Source organism: Cibotium barometz, chromosome 51 (genome assembly GCF_041138505.1).
Source record: "Cibotium barometz isolate CiBa-2024 chromosome 51, ASM4113850v1, whole genome shotgun sequence".
Classification (NCBI taxonomy): domain Eukaryota; kingdom Viridiplantae; phylum Streptophyta; class Polypodiopsida; order Cyatheales; family Cibotiaceae; genus Cibotium; species Cibotium barometz.
The window spans coordinates 35,145,549-35,166,030 of record NC_141096.1 but is presented as its reverse complement, the minus strand read 5'-3'; the positions used below and the strand labels follow the sequence as shown (position 1 = coordinate 35,166,030).

The following is a 20,482-nucleotide window of genomic DNA, read 5'->3' as shown; positions in this document are numbered from 1 at the left end:
GTGGAATGTGGATATGGATGTCTGGATGTGAATGTGAATGTGAATGTGAATGTGGATGTGTGAATGGGGATATGGATATAGATATGGAATGTGAATGTGGATGTATGTGAATATGAATGTGGATGTGTGAATGGGGATATGGATGTAGATGTGGAATGTGGATGTGGATGTATGTGAATGTGAATGAGGATGTGGAATGTGGATATGGATGTATAGATGTGAATGTGAATGTGGATGTATGAATGTAGATGTAGATGTGGATGTATGAATGTGGATTTGGATGTGGATTTATGAATGTCGATGTGAAAATGGATATATAAATGTAGATGTGAATGTGGATGTACGAATGTGGATGTGTGTGTGTGTGTGTGTGGAATAATGAATGCAAATATGAATGTGAATGGATATGAAGTCCATATGAGCAAAGGGATGAGATGAGATGTCATGTGAATCAGAATGTGAATGAATAATATAAGATCTGAACGAATGAGATATAATGAGAAATGGATGTGAGGAGACGTAATGTAAATTAAGAAAGATAAGAATGGATGTTATGTGAAGCGAATGAATCCTATGTGATGGGATAGAAAATGATGTAACTGGTCAAGAATGGATACACATATGAATTGGAATTGGATTAAATAATATGGATTAATGTGGAAAGACGAGAGTTCAATATAGAAACTGTATTTGTGACCTGTTTGTAAATGACTGTTTTATGTCAAGAATGCTGGGGAAGCATTTTGACCATCTTGTGATTCAGGTTGTGGAGACCTTCCTGATAAAGTTACAACTGCTAAGACAGAGAGTCAATGGAGGACATCTCACGTAGCAAGGTCGGCTGAGGTCTTGACCAGCCTCGGTTCAATTTAAATGGTGAGCTTCCGGTAGTACAGGGAACAAGGAAGCGGCCTATGAGTGAAGCACTAGGTGACCTGTGAAGGATCCTAGAGGATGCTGACCATACGGTGCTCGGGCTCTGGGTCGCCAAAGATACCCACACGTGCGTCCTAGAAGATATTGGAATAAGGAGTAAGAGTTGTTTTCTGAAACCGGGCATGGATCTGGTTGATTGACCTTGCTGGTCCTCAATGGATGAGTCCATGGCTTTTTTATATGGATCTGTTGGTTGATCTTGCTAATCTTCAACGAGGATTCCATCTTGATTTTATAAGTGATTATCTACCGGGTACTATGAGCTAGGAACTATAAAAAAGGCCCTAGAGTGAACAGGTGGTGAGCGTTCTAGTTGCCAATGATGCCATAGATACTCCGATGAAGGAATGATTGGAAATTAAGATTCAACCGGATACTTGGAAGTTTATGATCAGTAACACTATGATTTCTTTAAATGATTGAATTAAATACATTTGAATCTAGGAAAAAGGCAATTTCATATTGGGTGTGTAAGTGGTGTGACAGGAGTTAAATTTGCATGAACATCCGGTTAGGGGGCCTAGGAACTCTTTTCCTTGGTACCCGGGATAAAACCTAACCAAATTCCTAATTGGATCCCATCACTACAGTGGTTGGGTGGTTGGCTAACCCATGGGACTGGATGGGGTTAGGCTGGACTGATGGATCCGTAAATCAAGACTTAATTTCTGTTTAGTTCGATAGATGAAGTAAATCCCGGACAAAAATTGTTCTATGGAAAAAGGATCAACGGCTGTGCGTCTCGATGAGGAAAAAAGCATTGGTCTCTATGATCCAAGTGCAATCTGTCCCTTGAATCTGACTATGGAACTTACGAGTTCGGTCAGATCAGTTCAGTTAAGTAAGGCTTTTGACTACGTTAGTGAAAAGTTATCCTGGTGGAATCGTCTGTGCTTTCTGGACAAGAGAAGTTTTTCCGAGTTCAGTTTGGAAGAATCGAGGAATTAGTCACCTGTCCGGATATCCGTGGGCAAGGCCCTGAGGGTGGGACCCTGCCCTGCGCAAGATGTGTTACTTCCGTTGCTAGCACCCCGAATCTGTTGCGCAGCGGGGACAGGGATCTCATAGTGTGTACCCTAAATCAAGTAAAACCATTATATTTAAAGATAGAATGCTGTTATTGGGGTAGCCGGCAAATTACCATTGAGAAACCATCAAAATATGCACAAAATTGAAAATGAAAGATATCAATTCATTAGGGCCAAAAACGGCTAGAAAAGGGCTGTTTGTTAATCTAAGGATTAAGAAATTGTCCAATTGTGAATTGACACGTATACAAAAGTATGACATTCTTGTCTCCTCTAAATGTCTTCTTAACGGTTTTATTTTAGTGGCGAATGGCTAAAACGGCTTAATTTAGACGTTTACGATGGCTAACATTAAAGTTTGGGTCCAAAATAGTGACATCTTGTTCCATTTTATATTTCAAAAAATCAAGCAGGAAGATACGAAATCTTCTCTTTTCAGGCTCTGAAAACAACGCTATTAATGACAAATCACCAAATTTTTTCAAACGTCTACTTTCCACCTTCCCTCCATTTTGGTATGGCTCATTCCCTTTTCCACCTTCCCTCCATTTTGGCATATGGCTTATTCTCCTTTCTTTGCATTTTCAAAAGACTCACTATTTTTCTCTCATCTGTGAGCTTCTATGGCGTCCTCACGTCTTCCTTCTCATAATATAACTTCTTGTGATTTTCATAATACCAGAGAGGATGGTGTTTGGAAACCCATGTCTTTTCGTGTGAATGATTGGGTAACAATGCTTCCCTCTTGCAAAGGTGCCCACAGGGTGAAAAGAACCAAGCGAAATGAAGTGAAATCCCATTGAAAAGGTCGTGTTCTTGCCTTCAAAGTGACCGACAATGGCTGGCTTGCAAAAGTTCAACATGTCTACATGGCCAAAGACATGGTGTTGAACTTGGATGAACATCCAATTCTCCATTCTTACTGTAATTTAACAAAACTTTATCTATTTGATACAACACAATATTTCTCCTTCTGATATATTTGTTGTTTGTTTAATTTCAGTTATCTTTCCATCAACAGCTGTGGAGTGGCAGCCTGTTGAGAGCTTAAGTGGCACATTCAAAGCAATTCACAAGGAGATTACAGATGTAATGTATGCAGACAAACCACCTTCATTTTACAAATCAGTGGGGATATATTTGTGTATTTTGCAGAATACAGGGTTCCATCAAGAGAAGGTGTTCATGGAGAATTATATGACATACCTATTCCCACATTAATGTTACTCGAATGGGAAGTTCCTGATCCAAATACAATAACAAGCTTCAAATCCAAAATCAAAGATGATATTCTTAAAGCTATGTCTCCTGGAAGGATTTCAAGAAGGATAAAAATTCAATGGTTCTTGCCTATACATGTCTTTGTGGCATGTTTCAATACAATGGAATTGGAGAGGACAAGAACGATGTGGCTTAATAGAAGACTATCTACGACTGATTTGGACACTGTACTTGGAGAAGGATGGAGTACCAAGGAAACTTTTCATATTGGCGACAATAGAAGTTGTAGAGTAAGCCCAAATTCTATGTCTATCTCATACCGGGGGATTTTTTTTTGCGAGCTTTTTTTGCCGAGCTTTTTGGAGCAATGAACAAGGAGTCCGAGCTTTGCAAAGGACCATGAACTTACTATGAGCTTTGTAAAGGACCAAGAACTTACTTACATATAAATAACAAGCTTTGAAAGATCAACAATATAAATTTCAATCTTTTGATCCACATCATACTTATTGATATAATTACATATATTCATATATGTAGCTAAATTCATGCACCTCATACATATACACATACAAAATATACATATACATACATACATGCAAGAGCTACCTACATACATACTAACATATATACATACATACATACATACATACTTTCTTACTTACTTAAATATAAAAAACAATCCTTTAAAGATAAAAAATATATATATCGATCTGTAAAGTTCCAAACCATGAAAATCTCGATTACAAAGTCTTTGATCCACATCATACTTATTGATATAATTATATATATACATATATCTACCTAAATTCATACACCTCATACATATACATATACATACATACATATATACAAGAGCCACCTACGCAGCACTAACATATATACATACATTGCATACATACATACTTTCTTACTTACTTAAATATAAAACACAATCTTTTAAAGATCAAAAATATATATATCGATCTTTAAACTTCCAAACCATGACAATCTCGAATACAAAGTCTTTTGATCCACAAATTATAGCATTCTAATTATAGCATTCTTCTACATGTCATCCCGACCTAATGAGAAACCTCCTAGACATGCTTTGGCTACCTCCATGTCATTCTCTATCCCCATATAGTGCCTTTTTAACTCTTGGCATGCACGTCCCAAGCCTCCACATCCTGCAAAAACGTCCAAGACACTATCTCCTTCACTTGAGAAGGTCTCCACTAGCCACCTACAATGAAATACAATCATAAACGTGCATCTAAGTATTTTGAAAAAGTAGCTATGAAAATGACCAGAATGAAAATTATCTCACCTAAAGAACATAGGAGATCTTTCTGCACCACCTCGAATGTAGCGCTCCAAGACCATTGTGCGTTGGAATGGATGCTTCTTATTCTTCTCAAAAATGAAATTTCGTTGAGCATTGAATAACTTCTTTGAAACATTTTGCCCAGCCTCACGATCAATAATAGGGACATGGCAATTTACTCGATAGAACATACTAAGCGCCAATGTATCCACCTACCATAACGAGAAAACATTATGTTTGGATATCCATACCACATAACATGTATACACAAAGGGAAATATTTCAGAGATTATGACTTACCCGTTCTCCATTGTCATACAAATAACTTGATTCCACATGAACAGACATTGTTCGATGCATGACCAATCCAACTTTCTTTCCCATGGAATATATTTTAGGAAGTTGATCCATTAGACTCAAACACACAAACCAACCCTCATCAGCCACAAACAAACCAACAAAACTGAGTGTGGCACGTATCAATGATGAAGAAACTTGATTCCATGAGGGACACCCATCTGTATCTACATCAACAACCTGTAAACCTGTAGGAAAGTCAGCCCATACGAGGCGAGCCACTGTATCTGAGGGAGCACCTCTATGAGATAGAGCCTTGGGAATCTTCATCAAGAATTCTTCCACACTACATAAAAGATTTATGATGTTTGGTTTTGGTAAGTACAACTTGGAAAACTAATTATATGGTGAAATTATTCTTTTTAACCTATCTGAGCCCTCCGAAAGAGTGTGGATGTCTACCAGCAATATGTGTGAAAAACATCTCTCACCTGCAAGTAAACAAGACAAAAAATGAGATGCATTTCGAAAGCACACACTTCTCAAAATAAATTTGCAATGGAAAGTACTCTTACTAGTCATGTCCATGATGTCACGTTGTCCTGACACCTCCCCCTCTTGAAGATGCTCTGGAGGGTCTCTCTCTTGATCTTCATTTGTGGGGTCTCCCTCTTGAACATCATGCATAATGTCAAGACGTCTCTTTGTTCGCCTCTCACGTTGCACTTGAGATGATGTAGATGTATGCTCTTGGTGTGATTGTGGCACTCGTGACAGTGGTGTGGATGGTTTTGGGGCCACGCGCGAGGATCCAACTACTGGAGACTGGGTCAAGATTGTTGGCTGTGGGGAAGGTATTCTAGAGTCTTCTTGAGTTGGGGGCTCTCTTTCAAGCTCAGATTGGCAATTCTTAAATTCTTCAAGAAATAGATCAAGATAATTAGTAAAAAGGTAAAAATCCCCATACCTTTTTGTATATGTATATGTACGTAGATGTATATGTATCTATGTATATGTATATGTACATGTATGTGTATGTGTATATGCATATGTATATGTATATGTATATGTATATGTATATGTATGTAGGTATGTATCTATGTATATGTATAGGTATGTATATGTATGTAGGCATGTGTCTATGTATATGTATGTGTATGTATATGTATGTAGGTATATGTATCTATTTATATGTATATGTATGTAGGTATGTATATATCAAAACTTAACAATGTTTCTTTAAAATCTAACATGCCAAATCTTAAATGTAACATGAACTTTGTATGTATGTAGGAATTTAGTGTATGTATGTAGGTATGTATTTATGTATGCATATGTATATATACATATGTATATACATATGTATTTGTATATGTATATATCTGTATGTATATGTATCTGATATGTATATGCATATGGATAGTTTACATATGTATAGGTAGGAAGGTTTACATAAACATGCATATAATTCAGTAGAAAGCAAAAAAGTACCTTTTTCTAGGAGCTCCTCACTTGGAGGCACATGATTTAGAGGATAGTCCAACCACCAAGGACATCTCTTAAATTCCCAATCAGAAACCCCTCTCTCAACCCATTCCTTCGGGTACATTGTTTCCGAGGAATTTGGATCTACCCATTCTTTGATTGCTTCCGTCTCTTCGTCCATTAGACCTTGGCCAATGAGTAGCTGCACCCACCTACATGTCCAAAATAAAACAAACAGTACTAAAATATTTTTTTAAAAGCGTATATGTATTTTCTACAAAAATGTAATGGCATTAGAAGATATATACCTATAGACAACCCTCTTTGCGGCATTCTCCACCTCAGGTTGCTTTTGGCCTTCCTTTACTTTTCCAATCTTTGCCCACACCTCATGGAAGGCCCATGGTATGTGTTTCGATCGCTCCTCTTGCACCCATTGCATAAATGGTGGGATGTAGACAACATCATCATATACCAATAAACCCTCCAAAATAGAGTCTGCCTCCCCTATTAGCTCTTCCCAATACAACTCTTTCTGCATATGCAGCAACGTCTTTTTGTTATCCCCAAACATCTCTGAAATTACCTTGTCCTTTGCCCTCCCGGTCATAAGCATTTGAAGCAATTCCGTCTTCCTATTTCAGCATCATACCAAAACCATAAGAGATTAGATATTAAGGTTAGTTTATGTTAAGGGAGGTTTATTGACATGTGACATACCTTTGAGTTGAAATCCGAGATATGGCGACTGTGTAGAGCTTTTCTTTGGTCAAAGCAACCAATCCCTTCTTGGACCAATCATAGTTATATACGAGTTGAAAGAATGCATCACCATTGGATGGGTTTGCAATTATGAGCATCTTGTACGCTCTATCTCGAAATGTTTGCTCTACACCACGTCTGGCTTTCTCACATTTTGTCTCATATTCTTGCAACCCCATGGCACGTCTATCAATGCATGATATAGCTTGCTTCACCGCATTTTCAAACGGTGTCTACGTATAACGAAAAGGACTCATTATCACTCACACGATTAAAAAACATTGATAATCCGTTTATTAATAAAAGATGGGAAATGCAAACACTACCTTCCACACAAGCTGTGCCAAGATTGTAGCTGGAGCATTGTACCATTGCTCTCCACTTCGTCGCTCCAAACTAAGCTCCATTAAAGCCCACCTCCTTACGTCTTCACCAAGGTAGTCCAATATGGATGATTTGTCTGCCATTCCAAATCGTTGAAACATGAAGATCTCATGTGACAATGTGGGTGTAACACTAGTGCGCACCAATCTGTGTTGTAAAGAGTCACAATGAGCTAAGAACTTAACTATGACTTCACAATGTCCATAATTAAGTAGAGAGAGATCACTTACTCATTTTGAGATCGCAAAGCCAATAGCAATTCTCCTTCTTGCTTCTTGTCCACAACCAAAAATTGACATTTGACCCGGACATGGCGTGAGGGGCTATGAGACCAAGCTAGAGAAAGCAAAATAAAGATATTACAATATATTACTTTTAATGTTGCATAAAATCACTCTATGACATTCAAAAGAACATACCTTCGCGCACTCGAGACATCCATGCCTTCACACGATGATTGCCATCCCATACAAGAAACTTCTTACCACTGAGATCCTCCCACTCAGTTCCTCTGATTTCATCCTCAAATCTGTCATGTTGTACCACCCAGTTTGGTCCCCATTCTTGCAAGTCTATTTGTGTGACCGCGAAATACATAGAGCTTCCTGGACGTGTAAGTGAAACTAAAAAAGGAGGAGATGCTTCGACATAACCATGGCAGTCAAAAGAATCACGAAACACCTCAAGTTGGGTAGAAACTGTACGGATGGATTCATTTGGAATCAGCCTGCATAAAGGGACCAATGGGGTAGAGGAATTGCGTTGCACAAAAAACTTAGTGAATACATCACCAAGCAATCCCAATTCAATAGATTTTCCAAGAAGCCTTCTATGGGTCTCCCCTTGACCAGTACTAGATTCAGGAATCTCCGTGTGAGTTGGAGGAGGTGAGCTCATTTCGTTCTCCAACACAAGCACTTCTTCCTCATGACCAAGAGAATTATGCGCTTCTGTTTCCTCTCTAACAGGAGATACATGTGAGGACAAAGGTGTCCGTGATTGAGCTTCCTCGCTAAGAGTCAAACAAACACGCCCAGATCTTAGTGAGTATCCCCTGTTGTCTGTAAGACACACACACCAAGCCCAAGTAAGCATATCTAAAACAATAAAACACAATCTCAATAGAATCTTGGCTATTCACATCATATACCTTTCTTAGTCTTTGCCTGTTGTTTTCCTGCTTTTCTTGGAGCCATCTTCCTTTCTTTTGCCCTGAATATGAGTAGCAAAAAGTTTGAGCTGAATCACACATAAACCCTACTTCATGTATATAGGAAAACATCAACCTCACACACAAACATCTCCTACTAGTGTGTGTGTGTGTGGGGAGAGAGAGAATAGCATAGACATGAAGTGAAGCCACGGCTCTTCTGGTTAGAGTGCACATTTTTGAGGAGAAACCAATAAACCTGAGCTTCCTAGCTTAATACAAGAGCCATTGAAGGAGCTAATATATATTGGCTGTTCATGGTGGCAGTGATGCAAACCCATTGCAGTGTTTCATCCGAGAGGACCATGATATAAGCGTAGAAGGACGTGCAGGTGCAAGAACCATTATGCAAGCCTTACTACTGAGAAATGCACCCGAACTCGTCTGCTCATTTCTTCGTCATCATCATTACGATGATCCATAGCCAAATGTGAGCTCAAATTCATTGTGCCATATGTTCAAGCAATGCGTACAAGAAATGCACCATTCAAATGGGACTTACACGACTCTCTGTTGTGTGAGCTTGTGCTTTAAAGTTTCCTATTCCTATTGGGAGAAGTAAAGGTAAGCCTAATGTATCTAATATTTGAATGGGAGTAAAGGTGCTAATCCTAAGGACGTAAAGGTAAGCCTAAGGTATCTAACATTTCAATGAACGTAAAGGTAAGCCTAAGGTATCTAACATTTGAATGGAAGTTAAAAAATTCTATGTTGTGTATAAATTCACATGACCTCTATGCTATGTATATATTATATGGCTAAAGGTTGTGGTAGAACTAAAGTACTTAATGTTTATAGGAAAATGTAAACATAAGGTACCTAACATTTAGGTTCCTTTAGGTGCCCACCCACCCACCTCCCCTCTCCTATGTACATCTTGATGCTTCCACCCCAGGCAATGTGTGCCCTCTTTTTCTAGAGCGCCAATGCACAATATTGTGCCCCAATAGTCCCTACACCTGCATTCGAGAGAGCAACATTCCAAATGCAAGAGATAAGGAGAGTTCTCAACCATTGTTACCCGCGTACGCTAGACATAAGGAGAGATACCCGCCTACGCTAGAGATAAGGAATACGCAAGAGATACGTTAGAGATAAAAAAAAAATATCAATGTTTTCAGAATACGCTAGAGATAAAGAAAAATATCACTCGAAAAAATTGTTGCTCGAATTCTGCAAAGAACCTTCCAAACGATTGGGTAAGCGAAACCTTCCAAATGCAATGGTCGCAAGAGTTACGTTAAAGATAAAAAAAAATATCAATGTTTTCAGAATACGCAAGAGATACGTTAGAGATAAAAAAAAAATATCAATGTTTTCAGAATACGCTAGAGATAAAGAAAAATATCACTGGAAAAAATTGTTGCTCGAATTCTGCAGAGAACCTTCCAAACGATTGGGTAAGCGAAACCTTCCAAATGCAATGGTCGCAAGAGATACGTTAGAGATAAAAAAAAAATATCAATGTTTTCAGAATACGCAAGAGATCAATGGTCGCTCGTGCATTTCCACCCCCCCTGCAGAGCCGGGGGATGGTCTGCGCTAGCGCAGACCATCCCCCGGCTCTGCCGGGGGGGTGGAAATGCAAGAGCATGGCTTATTAAGGTCCAGCGACGCCTGTATCTTCGCCCAGCGACGCATGTGTCTTTGCCCAGCGACGCCTCCACCTCCTGCACCACCTCCACCTACTCAAACGCCACCGGCTCAACCTCTACTCATACACGCCTCCATCGCCTCTCCTCCAGCATGTCCACTCCCCCGGCAGAGCCTGGGGATGGTCTAGCGCAGACCATCCCCAGGCTCTGCCGGGGGAGTGGACATGCTGGAGGAGAGGCGATGGAGGCGTTGCGGCCAGCGCTGCCCCCGTCTCCTCACAAAAGACCTTCTCAACATCGTCTCCGCCTACGCCACAACTTGGACGTCCTCAACACCGTCACCGCCTACGAAAGCAACAACGTACACCTCCAACGAAGCCGCTGCCGGCGCACAGAAAAGAAGAACAGAGAAAAATCGAGAAATGAAAAAAAAACTCACCTCTTCTCTTGCATTCGTCTGCCTGCTTGCTGAGTTGAAAGTATCCTTCATGTACCCTAAATATCTCTTTTCTTCGTGTACCCTTTAAACTAAGCACCACATATGTGTGTGTGGCCTAAAACATACTTAGCCTAAAAATAGATACATATACACACACACATATATATATCTAAAAATGTATTAAGCTATAAGTGTTTTATTGTACACACGTACATTTTATAGTTTAGGCTATTTAAATATGTATATATATATTGATGTTAATAAATGTGTGTTGTGTGTGTAGCCTACTAGATATATAATCTAATATATTTGTATATCCTAAAATAAGTAAAAGACTAGTCTCTTTGTAAATACACACACACACTAAAATACATATATCCTCGTCGGGGGATTCTTAGCCTAGAATATATACAATATAATAATATAAATATAAACATGTGTGTATGTGTATTTACATATATCCCCATCCGGGGTTCTTAGCCTAGAATTTATACAATATAATAATATAAATATAAACATGTGTGTGTGTGTATTTACAAAGAGATAAGCTTTTTATTAAAATAACACTTAGAATCAATAAATGTATATATTTGTGTATTTTTTTATATATTTGTAGATACATATATATTTGTATATTTTTTATAAAAAAATTTGATCGTGGTCATTCTCAATCGTGATTGCTCCACCTTGTTTTATCATTTCAACCACCTACATTCTCAATCGTGATTGCTCCACCTTGTTTTATCATTTCAACCTCCTTCATTCTCAATCGTGATTGCTCCACATGTTCCTTCGTTTTTATATTTTCATTTCACATTTTCGTCTCTCCTATCCTTTCTGTTTCACATTTTCGTCTCTCCTGTCCTTTCTGCATCTTCATATTGCCTTCCCTATGGAGCACACTGTTACCTTTGAGTGGGAGCTTGATGGCAGTAGCAAAAAATCTCAAACTTTAATACTTCTCCACCAGACCACGCTTGTCAGTCACGGATATCTACAAGGGTTTTTGCCTTCTTCACACGCCCTTTCTGGAGTGAAAGCTACTAGGACCGATGGAAGCCTACAGGAAATCATCGCTCATTATGATATGGAGGGCAATAAAAACTACTTCATAGATATTTCTCGAAGTAAAACATATATGCTACAATGTAGTCCTCTTTGTGCTGCTGATAGTCTTGATTCTAGTGCTGACGACATTGCCCAAGATGTCCGACATTTGGAGAGTTTAGTGGATGAAGAATTAGGGACACAAAACACCCATGTTCATATCTCGAGCTCCTCCTCTGAGAGTGACTTGAATGGCTCAGCAACTATTTTGCAACCAGGTGAAGGCACAAGCAATCCAAAAGGTTCAAAGCACAAGATCTCTGAAGATGAATGTATTGCTTCAGAGAGTATACTTTCGGTTCTTCGTAAGAAGGAGCAACCTTCTCTTCTGCGTTCATTGTTGGAAAAAGTTACTCGAGTCATCCAAGTCCAGGAGGTGCCAAGACATTATGATGGTGATTCCATCCTAGAGTTTCCACCAACATATGGCAAAATAGCAAATATGGATGGAATGGAGCAAAAATATGATGGTCACCTATGGACACGTCCAGTAACATCAAACATGTCTGTAAGTTGTACCGTGCGTATTAGCTATTGTGTTGGTACTTTGGAGTGCCATAGGCTCAGCTGTCCTTTTTACTTGAACAATAAAAGGTATAACAACACCTTCTTTCATGGACATCTGACAAAAAAGATTGCAATTGGACTTTTGACAGAGGATGAGAAATCTAAAATAGTTTGTCACTTTTGTCGCAAAACTGCACATTGTGTGCAAGTGTGTAGATGTATTGTGTATTACGTAATGCCTCGTGACACAACTATTACAAGAATGATGCTCCACACTGGGCTGCATGAACATCCAGTTCAGCCAGGAACTTCAAGGTCAATGTTGGAGCGTGTGAAAATGTTTGTTTCTCAAGTGCTGAAAACCCAGAGAAGTGCTGGTCCTCGAAAAATACAGATGGATATTGTGAAGGATATGCTATTTTCCTCCATGATGAATCAAAATGATGAGCTACCTACAAGTATTGGGGATCATGAGCTCTGCAATTTTTTGGAGGAGTTGAGTCCTCTTGTGGAAAACCAGAGGTGAGTATTCACTCTATAACTTAATTATATTTGGAAGTATTTTTCTACATTTGGTCCTCTCTTTATTGTGAAATTATATTTTTTAGGTTTAGACGCATTGTATCCCAGGAGAAAAGAAAATTGATGCCAGCAGGAGAGGGCTTTGATAGCATCCTTCTTATACAGAGAAGATCTTGCTATTCATTTATACAAGGTAGCCGTTTCCCAGGACAAGGTGGCCCTGATGACAAATGTTATGTCTTTAAGATGTCTTTGCGAGGACCAGCATCAGGCGTGGACTTGGTGAATCGCATGCGGTGTGACAGTGGAGGTGACTTGTCAAAGTCCTAGGTTTTGTTTGATCACACTCATCGAGTTTTTGGTTGGTCAACAATGGCTTGTCATGTTTACGACCCAAGGTGAGACTACGAACTCCAATTTTTTCATTTCTTTCATTTACCTTGAATGATAGCTGACTGAAAAAATTATCTCCAAAATCTTATAGTGTTCAAGAGCTGTTGACAATTGCCACATGCGAAATGAAGGAGGAGGATACAAAAAGCCAAGTACTATTTTGGGAAATGCTGAATAGCACAATGGAGCAATGCGGTTATGCACCCGCACACTTCTATGGGTTTATGGCTGATGAAGCAGGGTCTAATTGGTGTGCAGTTAGGACCGTTTTCAATGGGGGTCCGCACAACATTATGGAGGACAGGGAGCGAACGTGCTTATTCCATTGGAAACAAAGTTTGATGAAGCATGCTAAACAATGCGTGAAGGCAGAAAGTCGACAACACCATATTGACTTGTGTGAAGAATGGAGATTGGCAACCAATAAGGAGTCAGCTTTCTTAAAAAGTAAAGAGATTCGTGAGTGGTGGAGAAATGGACATGTTCATGAGGGAAAACTATCAGTGATGGATACGTGGATGAGTTGGTGGGAAGTACGAATAGCACATTGGGGCAACCTCATGTCAAGGGTGAGAAATTTTATAGAGAACTGATATGTTGTATGGATGCATTTGCATTGGAGTCAATTTTATGAATTCTTGTATGAAACCTCTTGTGTGCAGGTGGTCTTAAGCTCGGTGGATTTAGCACAAACCCCTCGAACAAACTTATCTGAAAGTGTACATGGGAGTTGGCTTGCTGGTGAAGGATACAAGGAAAAGGTTAGCTTGTATGATGCGTGCATTTCAGATATGGCAAACACTTTACTACAAAGTGCAAAGCAATATGCATATCAGATGGGGAAGCACAAAGGTGAGGGACCAAGCTTGAGCAAGTTGCTGGATAGGGTAGCAGCAAGGTCAAGACTAACACCACCACAAGTGGCTTGCATGGTCCATGAAACAGTAGCTAATACTCCTATGTATGAGGAATCAAGGCCTCTACATGGAGATAAGGAGACTATTCAACGGAAGAGGGTGAGGACCACGGAAGTAGACCAATGCTCACATCGTCCAGGTTATGTCATGCAGAGCAGACATCGTCAAAACCGGGGAACAGCAAGAAGAGTAAGTTTTGGAGATAGATCTAGAACAAACAGTGCAGCAAGTCCCGCTTCAAGGGGAGGACCAAAAAGTCCAATGACTGGAGGAAACAAAGAAGTCGGACATGAAGAGCCTAAACAACATTATGGCACAATGAGCGGAGGACAAATGCATATAAAGGAAGAGGCCGTTGGACGCACAATGTGGGCCATTAGACGAACCCCATTGAACTCAAAAGTCAAATGTTTGGGAGGTATTGATGGAAGACTTAAGTGCAACTCATACATACAGGGAAGCTCTATTGGAGTTGTTGCCCCTAGCTTCTACTCAGAGCGACGACATCCTAGTCTGGGAGGGCCAAAGGCTCAAATGATGTGGTTTTGTCCTTCAGATGTTTCACACACATGGCATGTAGATCCAAACATAATATACAAGCCATCATACCCAGATACGTGGAAAGTGGATGTTGGGACCAACATAACCAGCCAAGAGGTAGATAAATTAGTAAAGGCAGGGTTCAAGTTAGATGTTACTCATGAAGAACCTTTTGTGTCGGGGGTGGGAGAAACATCCACACAAGCAGCGGGCAACAAAGAAAATGACAAGAGGCCACATGATGCTACACAAAATACAAAGAGATCAACCAAGTGGAGGCATTGGATTTCCAAAGAAGCAGAAAAGAGGATTGGTAGTGCCGAGGCCGTGACAGCGACAGTGCTTAATGAGAGTGCAATGTAGCCATCCCCCTACTCTATTTTTCATTTGGCATGTGAGAGTGGAGAGGACTATTTTATACACATCAAGGTACAACCTTGGTGTACATGTCCTGATTTCGTGCAAAGAGAATCTAGAGGAAAGTCTTACGTTGCATGTAAGCATATCTATTTTGTCTTCTTGCGAGTTTTGGGATTACATAAGAATGAGGATATGGTAATGCATCAACCGACACTATCACCAGAGGAAGTGGACAATATACTATCACGTCCTCGAAGCAAGGATGTTTGTGCTTATACTTAAGCTTTAATCAAGCCTGTTTATGCCTATACTTAAGCTTTAATCAAGCCTCTCATGTTTGTGCCTACTTAAGCTTTAATCAAGCCTTCCATGTTTGTGCTTACTTAAGCTTGTAAGGAAATGTGAAGTCAATCTTTTTGTAAGAAAATTTGAACCAATATTATTTTTGTCTTGCTTTGGGATGGAGTATACTGTCACGTACTCTAAAGTCTTATTGTAGGTAGCTTGCGACGCTATGGTAAAGGAGTTATACCAACCAGATATCTTCTTGTAAGGAAATGTGAACTCAATCTTTTTGTAAGAAAACATGAGCCAGGTATACTTGTTTTTACTTGTGTTGAAATAAACATTGGAAGAAAGGTACATAGATAGGTATTTTTGTGCCTATATTTAAGTTTCTTGGACATAAAATGTGTGTTTATATGTAGGAAGGTAGGTATGTAGGTATGTATGTATGTATGCATGCATGTATGTATGTATATATGTAGGAAGGTAGGTAGGTAGGTAGGTAGGTAGGTAGGCACGCAGGTAGGTAGGTAGGTAGGTAGGTGTGTATGAGAATATACATGTATATATGTATGTATGTATGTGAATGAATATAGGTAGGTAGGTAGGTAGGTAGGTAGGCAGGTAGGCAGGTAGGCAGGCAGGTAGGTAGGCAGGTAGGCTGGCAGGTAGGCAGGTAGGTGTGTTTGAGAATATACATGTATATATGTATGTATGTATGTGAATGTATTTATTTCTCTTTCATAAATACTTACTATATAAAAGCTCACCAAAATGTATCATTTTTCTTACAAGCTCACATAAAACTATCTTATCTCCAAAAAGATCGCCAAATAAAGCTCGCAAAAAAATCAAACCCTCTCATACCAACTATGTCGTCAATCCCTAGTTTTGGGCTATGACTATAGGAGATGGAAAAGCAAGCTTGGTAGTTGGGTCCCTTTGGATTCTGAAGAGAATTGTCCAGAGTTTGAATTTAACATCATAGTCCATCCATTCATAGATCCTAGGAACCTTATAGTAACATCAAACTGGAGACTACAACATGTAAGAGAGTCGCTTGAGTTTCTGGACGAAACATCACCTGAATATAGATTCAAAGTAGATGATATTGTTGTTAGTACAAGGATGGAGAGTGTAACCTCATGCATCACATGTCTTCCCCCAAAAAATGTTGTATTTGAGCCACTTGCAACAAGGGCAAGTTTGTTAAGTTGAAAAGGATTTCTCCAATAATGTAATCAATATATTCTGCTAAATTTTGTCTTGACTTCTTCACAAAAATGGTCAACATATTGTTCGCAACACAAAACAAGGTTTAACAGTTGAATATCAAATTGTTGATACTGAATTTAAGTACAGAATATAGTCCCAAAAAGGGTGTGTTCATATGGACAAAATGAACAAAACAAAAGCCAATTTGTGGAATCACTCAACAAAATCAACTTTTTTTTGGCATGGGATGACCCTGGATCTTTAGAGAATCTTTCTCTCTTCTGTTTGCTTCGATCAAATTTGGCTGATTGAGGTTCAAGTTTTGGTGTTTTGAGCTCTTGAGGTGTTGGAAAGGAAGACTTTGCAGTGGATTCCTCAACTGGTGGTAAGTTGGGCTCTTCTCTGAGATCTTTAGGTGTTGGAGAGGGAGATTTGGCAGTGGGGTCTGGTTTTGGAGAAGGTTCTTTGGAGGTTGGCTTTGGAGACTTGGCAGTCTTCTTGGGGAACATGAAAAAGAAATTGAATGGAGAGCCAACGTTTGCCCTCTTACTTTCTTTGTTGGATGAACGACGCTTCTGAATTTTAAATTTCAGTGGTGAGTGAGACCTTTAGTAGCACTCTTTGACAGGGGTCTTCTCTTTGATTGGGGTTTTCTCTTTGACAGGGGTCTTCTCTTTGATTGGGGTTTTCTCTTTGACAAGGGTCTTCTCTTTGGTATGAGTTTTCTCTTGAGCTGGTGAAGAGCTCTTCTCTTTAGCAGGAGGGCTAGGGCTCTTCTCTTTAGCAGGAGGGCTAGGGCTCTTCTCTGTAGCCTGAGGGCTCTTCTCTGTAGCCTGAGGGCTCTTCCCTTTAGAATGGGTCTTCTCTTTAGTAGTGCTCTTTTTCCCCTTGGAAGATTTGCTCTTAGTAGGGCTCTTCTTTCTTTCCTTCTTCTCTTTGGCAGAGGTCTTTTTCTTTTTGGATGAGCCATCCTTGACATGGCTTTTCTTCTCCTCCTTTTTTCTTTTCTTTGAAGTTGTACCCTTGGCTCCTTTCTCAGGTGGAAAGGGGGAATCAGGATCAACTGGATTGATAGATCTTTCCAAAACCATAGACACTGCCTTCTCCCTTACCCAACTTACCCAAGAACCTGGATATTCATGCAACTAAGGCAAAAGAAAATGATAAAATTTCTTAATATGAGAAAGTCATTAAATGTATTGACCCAATCAATCAATGCTATTATTACATGAACTTACAGTAAGTGTTGTCATTCTAAATCTTGACTCAAGATATCTCCAAGCATTAGCAAGCACCATCCATCCACAAGATGTTGAGTCTTTCTGCAAAGGAACTTCTTGATTGTAGTACTTAAAATCTTCAAGTTTGTAGTCTTCATAGGTGGAACCTAGAAAACTCGGATAAGTTTGGCAGCACTGCAAGCATAAAATATTGAGGGTCAACCAAACAATTGAAAACTTACAAAATATTGCTCTAGAACATAAACCATGGTAAAGTTGATTCTTACATTTTACTTCTCCCATGAATGGATGCTAAAGAATTCATAAAGATTACATCTCTATCCAATAGATTGAAGATAATAAGACTCCAATGGCCTCTGTGATAAAATGAATACTGCAATTAGTTGTGAATATTGTAATGATGGACAAAAGATAATTGAGTGTGAGTCTTACACTTCAACATAAGGGTATATAATGTAATTGCATGTCAGCATATCAAAGTGCTTTAGAAAACTTGCAAGATCCCCTTGCCTATTGAAAAGGCATTGTGTAACAAGGGGATCAAGAATGGTCACTTGCATAGCCATTGAGTCAGGAAGATCCCTCATAAGACATCTGGAGACATAAACAAAACATATCAATAAAATATGGAATCTGAGAAATTCATCAAGAAAGCAAAAGGAAATCCACACAAACCTTAGACAGATGAAGAGGACTGTGTCAGATATCTCAATATTATGATTCACAAGCATACTTGTGTCTTCAGGGGCAATGTCACAATAAACCTCATCCTCTCCATGCATGGAGACATCTACTATCATTTGACCTATTACATTCTGATAAAGTTCTGAATTGGATGCATGAAGAATTTCAGCTTGCTGAGAAAGAATGGCATCCTCTGTAATCTTCTCCTGCTCTCTCTCTTTCTCCACTTCTTCTTTAATATCTTGAGCTTTTCTTGTACTATAAGTATGCGAAACATCTTCAATAACAATTGATTGTTTGGGTTGTCTTGCTGGAGGAATATTTAAAATTTCAAAAGCCCTCATATCTTGACTTGGAATGGGTTCCAAAGTTTTGTCAAACTTGTATCTAAGTCTGGACACAAGCACAAAATCTTTGCTCATGAGAGTGATCCTATGAGCAAATGCAGCAGCAATGTATCCATCATTCATAAAGTCGATCAAAAAATCCTCAGCAGCCTCTTGAAGACACATAAGGGCCTGTGACTCCCATCGGACTTTATCAAGATTTGTGTTTCTCATTCTGCCAACTAACCTTTCTGATATGTCCCTGACAACCCGCATAAATGGCAGTCGAGGGATGAGAAGATTAGTAGATTTCTGTGCCGCTCTGATCTCTCTTAGTGACTTCACCTGATAGTTTAATCTCTTTCTTGCTGTTGCCCTAGCACGAGGCTTTGGAGGAGGCCTTTCTTGTTTTTCATCGACAACCGGCTCTTTGGAAGATCCTGGTTTGTCTTGAGCTTTTTCAGTCTCCAAAGGGGCGTAGACTTTCCTTGCAGTCTGTTTTGTCCTCGCCATTGAAGTTAAAGAAAAAGAATAGACCCGATCGGGGTGATTTGTGAATTGAGATAAAAAAACTAACAAAGGCCCGAACTAAGCGATGGGGTGGATCCGAATTGTTTGGATTAGCTCTATCGCTTGATTCGGGCTGAGACTACAAAAGATGGAACTAAGCGATGAAAAGCTTCCAAAAGCATTGGAATAGCTCAATCGCTTCATTCGGGGAATTTCCAAGTGATAGGGGAGGATCCGGAACCAAGCGATGAAGAAGGTCCGAGATGTTCGGATGAGCGTTATCGCTTGATATGGGTGAGAAGGGTAAAAGGAGATTCCGGGAATTTCGGAGGAGCAATTTCGCTTGATTCCGTGTCACTGAAAAATAGAAATGTTTTCAAGAAAATTAAATTTTTATACCTCGAATCCGTCGTACATAGGACCATTGGATACACGTGTCATGCAATCATTTTTGCCACGTGGCATGAACGGTCACTATTTAAGGTATTTTTGCCATGCTCCACGTGCTCCGTCAGATATTCTCAAAAATTCTCTCTCGTTTTTTTTGCCAAAGCCCGCACCAGATGATAGAAACATTCCTTTACTTTTGGACCACTTATTTTCGCTTAGTCGGCCTCTATTTTGCAAGCTCTATTTTGCAAAAACTCTCTCTCTCTTTTTTGAACCTTCAAATTACCAAAGCCCGTACCAAGCGATAGAAGCATTCCAAATATTTTGGACTACTTATTTTCGCTTAGTTCGGGCTCTGCCATATAGTGACTTCCAAGTCTTCTTCAGAATTGTTCCAGCATTTTTCTCAAATATCACAATGAGTAAAAGTGTTGAGGGAAGACATGAACTTGTTGAAGAAAGCCTAAGTGAAAGACTCTTGAATGCTATTTTGCAAGATGGTCATGACATGAAGGTATACGCAGATGCAGTGGAGATATTCAATCCAAGGTTTGTTCTTTCACATGTTTTGATGAAGCTTAAGGACATTCTTGAAGAGGAGTACAAACAATTTGAAATGTCAATTGAAGGTCATTGTTTTCATATCGGAGACAATGATTTTTGTCACCTTACAGATTTTACTCAGCTGTCAGTGGAGAAAGCCAAAGTTACAAAGAGGTTCAGTAGATTTTCAAATAGAATCTCTTTCACATGCCCTTCATCCATTTCTTGTCCAATTCATAAGAAGCTTTGTAACCTTGTCTTCAAAGATGTCTCCTTTCT

General features: G+C 39.4%; 1 protein-coding gene across 1 annotated transcript; it reads right to left on the bottom strand.

Moving 5' to 3' along the window:
• Positions 1-4,901: 4,901 nt before the first annotated feature.
• Positions 4,902-6,715, bottom strand: LOC147609580 (uncharacterized). The gene is made up of 6 exons (XM_086787980.1): positions 6,582-6,715; positions 6,280-6,485; positions 5,364-5,705; positions 5,216-5,279; positions 4,956-5,134; positions 4,902-4,906 (listed from the first exon to the last, which is right to left on the bottom strand). Exons 1-6 carry the CDS (start codon positions 6,713-6,715, stop codon positions 4,902-4,904), a joined length of 930 nt encoding a protein of 309 aa, XP_086644106.1.
• Between the last annotated feature and the right edge of the window lie 13,767 nt (positions 6,716-20,482).

Bases quoted from the DNA above. Each gene is read 5' to 3' on its own strand.
- LOC147609580 (XM_086787980.1), bottom strand. From the start codon at position 6,715: ATGCAATGGGTGCAAGAGGAGCGATCGAAACACATACCATGGGCCTTC. The intron at 5,706-6,279 runs GTACTTTTTTGC...TATTTCTTGAAG, and splicing joins TGAGGAGCTCCTAGAAAAAG to AATTTAAGAATTGCCAATCT. The intron at 5,135-5,215 runs GTTAAAAAGAAT...TCTTTTATGTAG, and splicing joins CTTTCGGAGGGCTCAGATAG to TGTGGAAGAATTCTTGATGA.